This window comes from Rhopalosiphum maidis, chromosome 1 (genome assembly GCF_003676215.2).
Source record: "Rhopalosiphum maidis isolate BTI-1 chromosome 1, ASM367621v3, whole genome shotgun sequence".
Lineage (NCBI taxonomy): Eukaryota > Metazoa > Arthropoda > Insecta > Hemiptera > Aphididae > Rhopalosiphum > Rhopalosiphum maidis.
In genome coordinates, this window is record NC_040877.1 from 10,101,972 (window position 1) to 10,116,480 (window position 14,509).

Genomic DNA, 14,509 nt, shown 5'->3' on the forward strand with positions numbered 1-14,509 from the left:
TAATATAAACATTACCTGTGTCATATGGGGCCATATGGGAATAATATGAAGGAATGACACGCATCTCTATGTCCGTACCCTAACTATATAATAAAACTAAATCTACTGGTTTTTTTTAAATTTATAATTTATCATCGTAATATCGTGTTCTGATTTATAATAAAATAAACTACTATCCTGCGTCGAATAACCAAAGTGAGACGAGTGTGCAACAATATTATTAGTCTTTGTATACCTACTGTTTTGCTTTTCATTGGTAGATTATAATAAAATATTATTATCGACGACCGGGGGAGTCTTAGTTCGCTCAAAATAAATTTATGTGGCGCTATCTGTCAACGGTTAATACCAATTTACTTTTTTTTTATATTATGTTTATTTGTTTGCCTATATTTATACTTCTAGGACTACAATGTGCAAATTTCAATTTAATTTCTTTTTAAACCTATTAAATTGTTTTTTGTTATTAATGTCATTCATCAGAATTTATTACATTGTACATGTTACATAATTTTACATTTACTATCCTACCGATTATTTTCTAGTTTTAATTAATTTTAACATTTATTTTACTACACATAAAATACTAGAACAGTAATCGTCAATAATTATTTTTTATTATAAACGATTAGTAGATATTAACAAGCGCTGATCGTTGAAACAGAAATTCTTGTATGTTAAACACGTGATTTTATAATAATAATATCATTGAAAAAATTGTATAACATTTTATAAATTTTTGGAAATTTTTTTATGGTTTATGAATGTAACTCTCTTCGTACATATTATCTGTAATCTCTGAAAGTTAGTTCACTATAAACGTCATTACCTCAATATTATAATATAGTGTGGTTGTATACGTCGTCTAATTTCTTACTGCATCATAATGCCTCACGCTATACACATATGCCACATTATCCGCGTCAAAACATGGCCCAACAACTATAAGTATATATATAAACGTACGTTTTATTTTGTGACTTGATATATCCGCACCTAATATCGGTCTTGTAATCATTATTAATACATCCCAAATTAATTTTTTTTTTTTTTTGTCCGGTTAGATGAAATCAGCCGAATCCCCTCCCCCCCCTCCACGCGATGTGTGATTTATAAATTGGTACTGCGATAACCGACCGTGATTGTGACCGTTTAAAACGGTTATATACGGACACGATCGCGAGACGATCCCGCCGCAGTCGCGAATATTATCCGTGCCCGTTCGCATTGATGCGATACGACGGAGCATTCAGTCAGACGCACGTACAGCGATGGCCGATTTCGCTTCGGTTATGCAAAAAGTTGATAAGCCGGGGCCGGGGTCGACGAGCCTCCAGCTGGACGACCTGAGGCTGTACAAGGCCCGGTGGATAATACTGGTCGTGTACATGCTGTACTCCATGGCCAACGCCGTGCACTGGATACAGTACAGCATCATATCCAACATCATGGTGAAGTTCTACGGCGTGTCAAACTTCGCCATAGACACCACGTCCACCATATACATGATCGTGTACGTGCCCCTGGTCGTACCGGCGTCCTGGATTCTTGACCGACTGGTTAGTGCGTTGTATTGCGGTCGTTAATATGCGTTGAAATACTGCAGCCGTCGATGACGACTATTGAACACCGGAATCAGAAACTTTGTCATACTTCCGTCCGTGTGTGTATTACAGTGCACAAGTCATTGTACAATAGTATTTCGATAGAAATCTGACGATCGATTATGATCGTAGACCACACTGACGACGTTTCCACCCCCTCACATAAATTGGTTTTGGACCTTGTGGGGGGGAGGGTGAATCTGCAACTAAACGCGCCCCGTAATACCCGTTAAATAATATTATATACATTTCATTAGCTGGTAGATCCGAGCGATGTGACATAATTAATATAATCGTCTTTAGAACAACCCTCGACACCATCGCCATAGGAAATTACACATTTTTTAAAATAAACAAATAAATGTAAATGTTGTAGTACTTCACACTAAATCACTCAATCGGTAATTCAGTTCCAGTTTAAAGAGTAAGTTGGCAATAATTGGAAGGTTCGATTCCAGCGTTTCAAATGATATATTTTCGAATAATCCGTTGGATATGTCTCTTGATTCACGATACTACGGCATAAATGTTCGCATTTTCTGAGTATGTGTTTGGTGGGCATCATATCTGTAGTGGAGGCTCTTCGCGAGACATAGCAGGTGTATCCGTGTGTGGGCGACTAAAATATGTGATCTGTTATTCTCCCGCAGAAGAACACTCGTGCGAATGGTCGTTATAGAGAATAGTACTCGTAGTATTTGTAAAGAGTAATGAGATTTATTTCGTTTAATAATTTAGATTTTAGTCTTGACCTAAGGATTTGCCATAACTGTGAGATATTTAGTTTTGACATTATTTTAGTATCGTGAAAGATCATAAGTGTAATATTTCTACGACAGTGCATCGGTACAGATTGCTTTATTCTTGGTGTCTACCTATTTTGGCCATTTCTATACCGTTAATCGGCGAGTAACATGATACCGATATTAATAATGTTATTAAGTCTCCTTTGATGTAATTACGATGAATAATTTGCTTTACTACATTATTATTCGTTAGGTTTATGCGTGTTAATCGCACTACTTGTGATTGTGCTCGAGGAGTCGCTTAGGATGATACGTTATCTTCTTGATTTTGAAGTACATATTCAAAGAGTTGTATAACAGCAGTTGATTCAGCATACACGGAAATATATAGCTATATGTAATTTTGGTGTAAGCTTGTATGTATAGCTTCCTCATTATTTACAATAGCGATTTCCACATTACTTTCGATTTTGAAGAGTCCGGTATACATTTTAATATATCTTCCTTGTTAGTATATTTTCAAAGTCTTAGATGTATAAATAAAAACTGGCTCAGTTTCTGAATTGATCGTCGAGATTGGTATTAGTATTTAGGAGTGTAATCTCACCGGCGGATATAAGGGAGGCAACCCCCCCCCCCCCGTTCACAAAAAAAAGTATCATATAATCCAACAAAGTTTTAGATGATGACCTTTTTTTAGCTAATAACTAACAAATTGTCCCCTCCCCCGTTTAGGACCACTGTATCCGTCCTTGTGTAATCTAATTATTGGAGATTTTGCATGTGAGGATACTTTTTAATTTTACGTTGTTTCTTTTGACGACAGCTTGTAATGAAAGACATGGTGGACAGTAGATACAGTTTTGTTACTAGCGAGTTTAGTGACGGAGATCATTGTGATTTCTTAACGTTTGATATGAAGTGACACTACATTTTACTACATTAAGTAGGTACATAATATTTTGATTGAACTGGACCGAAAATTTCTGGTTGACAGATTGTTCCAGCGTTATTAATTGTAACTAAGATTTTTTAAATTATATATTAGATATAATGTACTATAATATTATATTATACTCGTGCGTACAAGTAGCTTTCTCTGTCAAAAAAGTTATTTTTGCTACGTTCAAACCGAACTTTAAATTTAACGACTGATACCTAAACAGTAAATTTAAATTTAAACTTTTACACTCTTGACAATTTATTCGTTACAAATATTCATAAATTTAAAAAAAATCGTTAATTTATGCTAATGTGGTACCATACAGTATAATTCTTAATATATATAATAACCTCCAAATATGCAAAATATCAACTATTACAATAAAATAAATAATTATTGTTTAATAGTTATGCGTTTTCTAGTAGGAAATATTTGACTTTAAACTCTTTTTAATGGTCGCATTCGTAGAAGAAAAATTAAAATATTGAAAAACGCATATTAAATTGAATCAGAAACTACGTGATAACACGTGGCTCGCGGCACGTATCATGTAAATGAGACTATAGTCCAAATTGCACAAGGACAAACAAACTTTTTAAATTAATTAATTACATTTTTCAGGATTATCAATTGACTGCACAATATAATTATTAAATTACAAATACTAATTTAATTATACCTATTGTTTAATAAATGTATTCTTTATATATATGGTTTCAGCTCAAAAATAATTTAAGTTAAGTATATTGTTATATTGCTGTGTAATTATTTAAATAATCTTATATTCTTATGGATACGAAAGTCTCTAAATTCCAATTTAAATTCATATTAAATACTCATAAAATCATACATTACTTATACATTAAATGTTCAAAAATCAATGCAAATTTCACTTGGGTACTTGCTGTTTGGTTATATATTTTACACTAGAAATTATATTTAATAGAAATCTAAAAAATTGAAAGTATTGCAAAGTTATAAAATAGTTTTGCCAATAACAAATAAACCTAAAACGGGTGTTATATACATACGAATAGACTGTATTGTTACACATTTGCTTGTAAGTTGTAATTATATTTTAGGGTCTCAAGGTGACGATGGTGATGGGAGCTGCTGGCACATGTCTAGGCGCGTGGATTAAAGTTCTTTCTGCTGTGCCAGGTCGATTTTTGATAACGCTGCTTGGACAAGGTTTGGTGGCGTGTTCACAAGCATTCATACTGAGTTTACCTTCCAGATTAGCAGCGGTTTGGTTTGGATCAACAGAAGTTTCCACCGCTTGTTCTTTAGGAGTTTTCGGCAACCAGGTAAATGTGTCTTAATCTCTTTTGAGACAGATATACATTTGTAAGATACATTATATTAATAAAAACCCACATATAAAATGTATGTAACTCGAAATTAAATTATTTTATTTTATAATAAAAAATATTATTTTTCGTAGTATTATGAACGGTAATTCTATTATACACTAAACAAATAATGTTAAAAACATTTTAGAATACTGACAGCTTAGATAAATATTTATAGTCGTAGTTGTTGTGGTGTAATCATACTACAGTACCGCACATCAATCACTCTTGACTTGTCAAATATTCATAAATACAGGGTGGTATGGGTCGTCGTGTTTTTAGTGAACTTGATAATATTTAGAAACACGGTGAAAAATACAATAACCCACACTCTATAAATATTAAGTATTGTATTAAGTACTATATTCGTATAACAATTATATAAGAAATAACATAGACACATAGTTACCTTGTATACTCAACAAAAATGTGCCATTAATATTACACCTATAAATATTCGATTATTTCGTCGGGATCAATAACCTTTTTTACATCTAAGCGAACTAAATATCGACAAAATATATCAAAATAATAATACATGATAAAATGACAAGGCCATAGATTAATTAATTTTATATTTATTATTAATCTATAATTCAACAAATTAAATTTTTGAGTAAATTAGATAATAACAACTACCTATCCTGCAAGAATTATATTTTAAAAATGTACTTCTTAATTTTTTTTTTATTTTTAAAATGTCCACTATTCTTTGAATTGGATATAAAATATATCTCAAGCCATAATTAATAATATTACCAATAATGGTTAATTTTAATAATTATAATACCACCAGTTAGTTGGAACTTTCCATAACGTTGTGACGCAATATTTTGCTCAGTTTCATTTAACAAGTAATAAAAAAATCATTAATTTCATTCACAATATAAAAAATATTCTATCTATTCATAAAAAAGTCGAGGAAGTTGTACTGCTGTGTAGTTGTAAATATCGAGTGTACCTCTTCATTGAGTAGGTCACTGTAATGGATGGTTGTAGCCTTGTAGGACACTGCAGTACGATCACATAGAAAAAATGAAAACCGCAGACAGATTGTATTATTATAGGTAGTAACACGACAGTCAACGTAGCGGTCAATTTATACTATTTTAAGTTTTTTAGTTTTCAGGTAGAAAAAAATAAATGCATTTTACATAATTTATTATTACACATTTAAGTAGATAGGTAACCATATAGTGTTATTGTAAATTTCTAACATAAATAAATAAATAGTTATTAATATCATAAGATAATAATATATATACATACATATTATAAATACTTAAAATTATTGGTTTTTAAAAATGATGAGTTTGTGTGAACAATAAAATTGTGAGTCATATAAACTTGAGTATGCAATAAGTTTTGTAATAGTTTTATTTTTGTGCTATGTACAGGCTTTGTGTATTTTTGAAATATTCACTGTAAATTTTAAGTCATGTATAAATTGAAATATTTATAGGATAAAATTTTGAACAATTTAATCTTATCTCATCTTGTAAAATAGTTTTCCTGGCTTATTTTTACATACAAGACAAGTGTCCGCTATCAATTATTATCAAATTATTTTCACTGTACAAAGTGTCTGTGATATGCAAATCAAACAATAAACAGTTTTTACAAAAGTTTACCGTAATGGATACGTTAAATTTGAATTCAATAAAGAATCATTGTAAACGATGATACATTTTTATTATATATATAGATAATCCTATTATATTAAATTAATTTAAAAAAAAACATTCATATAATATATTAAATAATAAATAATTTAATTTAAGTTTATAGAACTTACTAGATCCAAAATTTCTGATGGTCCCGATTTTAATTTTGTCAAGCTAATTATTTTAATTTTAATTCAAAATTTCAACAACTAAAGCTAATACCTACCTAGTAGTTCTTGCTTTTGTATAGTTTACAAATCAATGGACCAGTGATCCAACATTTTTTAATTGAATATAAATTGCATTTCAATTTAATTGATTGTTTACTTAAACAATTCCATAATATAAAAATAAGTTATTTATCAATTATTCCTATGAGAATTATATTCGTAGATTGTGAAAAAAATGAATTATCCGTTGTCATTCAAATGGCTAAATCAAATTAGTAACTAATTAGTAACCTTTCTTGATTTATATTAATTCATTATACTTCTTTCTAATTATAATACGCGTGTAATTTAATCGTCTAGGTTATTTATTTTTAATTAATATGTATTACAGAGTATAAAAATTCAATGAAATAAAGATAAAATATTTTGTTACTCTATTATTATAGACCTTTGACATATACACAATTACTATGTTGCGAGCACGAGCAAAATAACATCCTGTTTATCTAATCTAGTAAATATTTGATTAATTACACTACAAATTATAACAAATTGAAAGTAAAGGTACCATTTGCTACTTACATTATTTCTTGACTTTACTACATTATCTTCCAGTACTATTGTGTAGTTATATTTGCATAAAGGAACCTTTGACAGGATGTTACCAATATCCATAATTTGTGTTAACGACATTGCCCTCGTAACGGTAATGTATATCTGGTTAAATTAGGTCCATTTATATTAAGCCATGAATAGGGGGACAGTTTATAGAAATGGGTCCACATAGCTATAATAGGAGCACCTAAGCCGCACTACCGTATATCAATAACAAAACCATAAAATGTGAAAAGCAATACATTTGTATTAAATGCATGTGTGGTTGCCTATTAATATTTAATTTTGTCATCGATTTAGAATTATAATATGAAAATATTATTAAATTAAAGAAATTCAAAATATTTTTTAACTGTTTTATTTATTTATACCTGTAGCATATTAATTTTTATATGACATAAAATTTCAACTTTTATATGGATAAGTTAAAGTTGATCTCAAAGACCTTTGATTTATTTATATTCATCATTAAACCGACTATAGGTTCAAATCTTGTAAATCGCGTGTAAAAGAACAACCAAACAATCAACTTTTAAAAGTTTCTATGACATTAATGATTAATACATAATAGATATTTTTAATTATACAACAATTATTCAATCAAGTTTATTTTAAAGTATTCGGGGGTGAAAAAAAATTTAACGCAAAACCATATTATTAATTTTATTCTTATCATTCAAAAATAAATAACAATAAAAATTTTTCACAAAATATTCTGATTTTTTTGTGCTATTTATAGACATTTCAACTGTACCTACAACTACTTTTTATTTTTTTTTCGATTTATGTGTGATCACATTTTTGTTTGTATAAGTAAAATTTAATTCAAGATTCTTTGTAATTTGCTCATATATGTATGTGATAGAGAATATGAAAAATATACAATATTACAAATGTATTTATATAATTTAATCATATATTGTTCTTACTGCCGTTCACAAAATATACTGGAAATCCATACGTACATTTTCCTTTTAAACACATTTGAAATTTAAATTTGATAAAACTGTATGTATAGATGAACATTAATTAATTAACAATTTATTTTTAATAATTATTGTTATTTCTATGTATGTAATTCAGCTATTTGAAAGCTATTTAGGTACATACAAGTTTTAATATAAATAAAATATTGTTTTAAAGAATGATAAAATATAATGTAGGTAATATTATACACTACCTACAACTTGTGTGTATATGTATTTTTATAATATAATAATAACTAAGCAACTAAACTTATAAGTCAGAATTTAATCTATTCCGTATTTTTTTTTTAGCTAGGAGCAGCTCTAGGATTCCTAATTCCACCAATGATAGTGCAGGATAGCGATAACTTAGATGAAATAGGATATGATTTATGGAAAATGTTTATATCTTTCGCTATTTTGAATACTGTAGTATTCTTTTTAGTTATTTGGAGTAAGTATTATACACTAATATGTGTGAATTTAAAACTAAAAATATAAATCGTTAATAATCATTGGCTATTGTTGAGTAAACGTTTTCAAATTGAATAATTTATATATATTGTCTTACGCCTAATACAATCGTTATATTATTCAGTCATACAAGCCGAACCACAAATAGCACCAAGTAATGCCCAAGTTGTACAAAGGAAAAAAAGAGACGACCCAGCAATATTACAAGACGTATTCATGAGCTCGGTTAAAGAATTGTTAAAAAACAATGGTTACATTTTATTACTTATATCTTATGGTATTAATGTTGGTGCGTTTTTTGCTATATCAACTTTGCTCAACCAATTTATTTTACTCTATTTCCCGGTGAGTAAACTAAAACTAAAAATAAATCATATTAATATGATGCATTTATTATTTGATTTAAGGGTCACGAAGAAGATGTTGGACGAATTGGCCTCACGTTAGTGTTATGTGGCCTAGGCGGTTCGATTATATGTGGCTACATTCTAGATAAAACACATCTCTATAAGTAAGTACTTATTATATAAACTAATATAGCCAATATAGGTAACATTTTATCTAACATATTTATATCATATTCTAAGACTATAATATTTACAATTAATAATATTAGGTACCTAGTGTAATAATTAATCGATAACATTTAATCATAAGTTAACCTCTATACAGTGTACATGTCCTAACCTCACGTCATAATAATTTATCACTAAAAATCAACAACTCCCGAGAAATCAAAATATTAAATATAATTAGTTATTATAATTAATTATTTATAATTGTACAACGACCGCCTTTGAATAATAAAAAAAACTTAAAAAGAACTCGTTTTAATATAAACGATATAAAACTTATCTAATTCGGTGAATTGGAAAAAATATATAAATATTATTCAAAAATAATCATATTATTATACGTAAATTTCATGATTTTTCAATAATTATATAAAATCAAAACGATTAACAGAATAAATTAAATAAACCGATGTACTCGCATTGAAATTTGATTGGTGCCTTTTTAATTTTATATTAATAAATAATCGTTAATATAATTTATCATTGTATTTTAAAATATTTTATTTACTCAAATATAAACAAAAACAATAATTAAATATGTATTTATCAGTAACTCGTAAGCAATGTATACTTTTCACACGACGACGATTTAAAAAAAATATTTTACATTTTTGCGGTAAATATTTGTCAAATAATCACTCAAACGTTTAATTAAAATGATCGCCTAGGTAACCCATAAGTAAAACAATAGTATATTCAATGTAATATTCTTTTTTTAAATCTCTTATCTTTGATTTTTGTGGTTTTTATTTATAGATATTTGGCGCCATAGTATATCTGGCATAATTGACATAATATGTCTTATATAGATATTATCTAGCGCATACTGCATACCTCATCTTAACATCGCTAATCCAACATAGATGTTACCTTAACCTATACATTTTATTAATTACGCAATATATTTTAACTCTATATAATGACTAAAAAATAAAACTTAAAATAATTAATAATCTACGATTCGTGTTTACAGAGAGACGACCCTGATGATTTATGGCGGTACTTTGATCTCTATGTTGATCTATACGTTCAGTCTGTCACATGGTCAATCTATTTATATAATATACATTACAGCTTCATTATTAGGGTGAGTTTGGATACCAAAGATAACATTTCGCTATAATTGTGTTGTATCTTAAACAATCAAGTATAACGGTAATAATATTATCGTGTCATAGGTGGACACATATCAGAGAGTGATATAGTGATCAGAACTTCCCTGCAAGTTTTATTTTTCTATTAAAATATTATCTAATACATATTAATAAGTAATATGTATTAAATTTGATTGGGTAATGGTATTTTTATAGAAATACTAAATAATGCGTATCATTCAAAAAAATAAAGTATATTTAATGCTAAAGAGCAAAATTGTTTTTGGACAATACAAAAAATTAAAACATTGGTATAATTTTTCTTCTTAAAATGAGTATAGAAGTACTTAACAATATTAACTTAAAATTATTTATTTATTTTTTAATATTGCTTTATGGAGCAAAGGTATCCGATACCCGAAATAAATATTAATCAATACCTAGGTAAACCTAGTAAATATAATTGTTCCAATATTTGAATATTATATAGTAATATTATTGAATTATTATTAATGTTCATTCATTCGTTTGTTAATAGGTAAGGAATTCGGTCCAAAGCATGTATGAGGTCTTATCTATACCTATTTTAATTTGTACGATAGGAAATAGCTACAAGTATAAAACATTACAACATTGTTTCATGGTATATTACTCAGTGGTATTACCGCCGTGATAAACACCACGTGGTCTCATGGATTTTGATGTAGTATTTAACTTGATATTTTATACTCTTATTTCAAATGTATTAAAATGATACATCTAAACATTTTATTGAAGTTAGAACTGCCTATAACAAAATTGAAAATTCAATATAATTGTATATTTTCCATTATTTTATGTTCATAATATTTCTTATGGTTTTTAGAATTTTATAAGTTTTATAGTTTAGGTTTGATTTAAAATTTGAATATTTCTGTTCATCTTCAATAACCAAAGCTCATAACATCACTACTTATAAGTAGGGTTCGGATTTAAAGGAAAATGATTTCTTTTATTTCTTTTTTAATAATGATAGAAAACAAGTCTTATATAAAAATGTATTTCATTTAATTTCCAATGTAACATTAATTTTGCTTTTCTTTTCCTATAAATCCTGTCTTTGCTTTTTTTTTTACATATTTTTGATACAAATTGATAAAAGCTTGTTTAATATACGTCAAAAATATGCTTAAATTTACCTTTATTATTGCTTTAAATATATTCAACAGAGTTAATTTAGCATTTATCAAAGTACCTATACTACTTATATTTTAAAATGTGTTCTTGGGGGTTAGGCCTTAGATTTAAAATTGCTTATCAGGCCGCATTCGTTGACCACGGTTTAGTTCTTTTATTTTTTACCAAATTTTTTATAATATCGTTTAAATCAGGGGCGACCTAACGGTCGATCGTGTTAGAATTTATTTTTAGGCTACACACACAAAAATTAATAATGGTGGTTAGGTTTTTTATGGAAGTCGATCCTCAAAGTTGAAGTATATTTTCAGTAGATCGCGGCCAAAAATGTTTGGCCGCCCCTGGTTTAAATTAAGGATAGGAAAATATCAAACAAATTATCATGGTTTTAATTAGGGAAACAACAATCGATGGTGATTTAAAAAATAGTAATTTGTATAAAAATGTATGCATGAAATACATACCAATAAATTTTCGATTACCGCCAAAAGATAATTTTCTATGAATAAAATTATTTTAAGCCCAAACTGTCAATGGTTTCCGAAGGCAATTTATTTAAATATACGCTTAAACTTTTTTTATACAAATTAGTTCATTTTGCGGAAGCCTATTACATTTGTTAGCACATTTTTTAATTGCTTTTTCATATAATATTAAATGATTATTTTGCCTTTTTCATATTTCAAATACTTTTTCTATTGTTTATATTATCTTCAAATACGAACCCCACTCGTAAGTTTAAAAGTGCAAAACATTAGACTATCCGTATAAAATCATATTATAAATGACAATTTTACTATTACCGATATAAAATAAAATCTTTCTTTAATATAATATTTATATCTAGGTACGTACATTGTACAATATAAATATAACATTTTTGACCGTGCACGATTATAGGTTGTTTATGACTGGATATCTACCCGTTGGGTACGAGTTAGCCATCGAGTTGACGTACCCAATTCCCGAAGGCACGTCCAGCGGTCTATTAAACGGAGGTACTCAACTGATTGGCTTCATCTTGACATCGATTTATAGCTGGGTATTCAGCACCATGGGCGATTTGACGGCCAACATGATGATCGTCGGATTACTGACTTTCGGGCTCTTGTTGACCATATTCATACCGACTGACCTGAAGAGGCAGGCCGCACACAAAGCGATCGAAGACAAACAAAAATTAGGATTTGGACTTTGAATAATATAATATTTTATTATATTAGGTATATGTTATTATATTATACGTAAAATATTTATTTATTACGGTCTCCGTTGTTTCTTCTATTGTTACCGGTTCAATTTATTGATGTATTCTATCTATTTTTAATTATTTTATTATTATATATTATAATATTGTGTACATATATGATATATTATTATTATAAATTTATGAAAAATAAATATGTGCATACAAACGTGCCCACGATCACGGACAACCATCACGGTTTCCTGCGCCGAATTCATCGAGCAGATATTATATTATAATATATAGAATACAAACTTCGATGTTTAAATCAATAAATATATTATTTTATACAGAGCTGGTATCCATTATCCGTGGCACTAGGTATCGTTTCATTTTCGATTGCTCCCTTCCCTTCACTCTTTATCATCCTACACACTACTCGTTTGTACGACCTCTAAATCCAAAAATTACTGAAATTCTTCGAATTGTTAACGTTTTTAATCTTCAAACATGTTTTGGATAACCCGATCAAAGGGTTAAGATTTTTTTTTTAGTTGAAAAAATAAAACTAAGTGTTTTAGAAATCAAATAATACTTATAATATTATTTGTATAGTATTTATATACGAATCTGAATAGTTTACTAACACGGCTATTGATTTTAAATGTTACATAATAGGCCAATAGATGCACATATTATTCTACAAGTAGGTTTATACTAATACCATGCTATTATATATTGCCTATCTTTATCATATGTAATAGTAACTAATTTAAGTGTACCTAATTATATAATAAAACATAAGTAGTATCTTACTATAATAATTATCAATAATTATTAAAATTTAGAAATGAGAGATGTAAAATAATAAGATAGTTGTATTTTTAATGCACAACTTAATTTATCTAAAGTACAGATTATAATATATAATACATTGTAAATGTTTATAAAGAATAAAATATTTACTTTATATACATATTTATTATTAATTAAGCAATAAATTATACATTTATTTTTTATAATTATTAATTAAAGCATATTTACTTTATAAATATTTTTTTAGCATATTCTGTTGCAATACCTACAAAGTGTAAAGCCACACAGACAGATATGTATTACGCATTGAATACGTGTTTCAGTAGCTATCAATAAGTATCAAAAAGAAAAGTTGATTTCTAAAATAAGCAAAGTACTAAAGTGAATACTTAAAATGAGACTTTGTAAAAGACAATATGATCCGGCTGTTGTTTAATACAGAAGTTCCCGATTTTTTTTTTTTTTTTGTCACGGAACTCTAATTGATTATATTTTCTAGCGAAACCCTAGTTTGATAACATAAAATTATTACATTATAGTATTTATATTTTTATGTTTGATTTGAAAAAAAAAAACAGTTTTATTTAATTTTTGGACGGAACGCGGAACCCTTGTGGCCCTTTCATGAAACTCCAGAGTTTGGAAAGTCCTGCGAACCAAATAATACACTGTATCTGTATGATGACTAGTTGACAGTGCTCATGCTGAAAATAATTGTCTTTAATTGTTACATTACTCTGAGTGTTTAAAAGTGTTAAATAATAATCTGCGGAGGATTAGTAATCAAGGAAGTTAGTAAAACGAGTGAATCGCGATTTTAAAAACATTTTAACAACATGATCGCTGTAAATAATTCTAAAGACTTGCCATCAGGAATAAAATTTAATTAATTTATAAAAAATCGCCAACAACCCTGTTAGTTTTTTATTAACTAAATTTTCATTGGCTACATAGTGTTATTAATCAATATTGATAATTTCTTTCCAATCATAAAAATTATGTATTACTTATAGATTGTTTTCATCATTGTCTGTCTTAGTTAAGCATTCTCTAAAATAACCGCAATAATATCAATGTCTATATGAAAAATAGTCAGTCAACATAGATCAGCCATTTTCAAGAATAATGC

The 14,509-nt window shown here is 28.1% G+C and overlaps 1 protein-coding gene across 1 annotated transcript; it reads left to right on the plus strand.

Annotated features, from left to right (window-relative positions):
• Positions 1–1,175: 1,175 nt before the first annotated feature.
• Positions 1,176–12,914, plus strand: LOC113560705 (feline leukemia virus subgroup C receptor-related protein 2-like). The gene is made up of 7 exons (XM_026966740.1): positions 1,176–1,559; positions 4,376–4,600; positions 8,372–8,513; positions 8,658–8,878; positions 8,941–9,044; positions 10,082–10,195; positions 12,279–12,914. The coding sequence occupies exons 1-7, from the start codon at positions 1,272–1,274 to the stop codon at positions 12,574–12,576; spliced, it is 1,392 nt and encodes a 463-aa protein (XP_026822541.1). The 5' UTR covers positions 1,176–1,271; the 3' UTR covers positions 12,577–12,914.
• The last annotated feature ends 1,595 nt before the right edge of the window (positions 12,915–14,509 follow it).

Coding starts and splice junctions, on each gene's coding strand:
- LOC113560705 (XM_026966740.1), top strand. CDS start 1,272: ATGGCCGATTTCGCTTCGGTTATGCAAAAAGTTGATAAGCCGGGGCCG. Junction 1,560..4,375: donor CCTGGATTCTTGACCGACTG/GTTAGTGCGTTG, acceptor ATTATATTTTAG/GGTCTCAAGGTGACGATGGT. Junction 4,601..8,371: donor TAGGAGTTTTCGGCAACCAG/GTAAATGTGTCT, acceptor TTTTTTTTTTAG/CTAGGAGCAGCTCTAGGATT.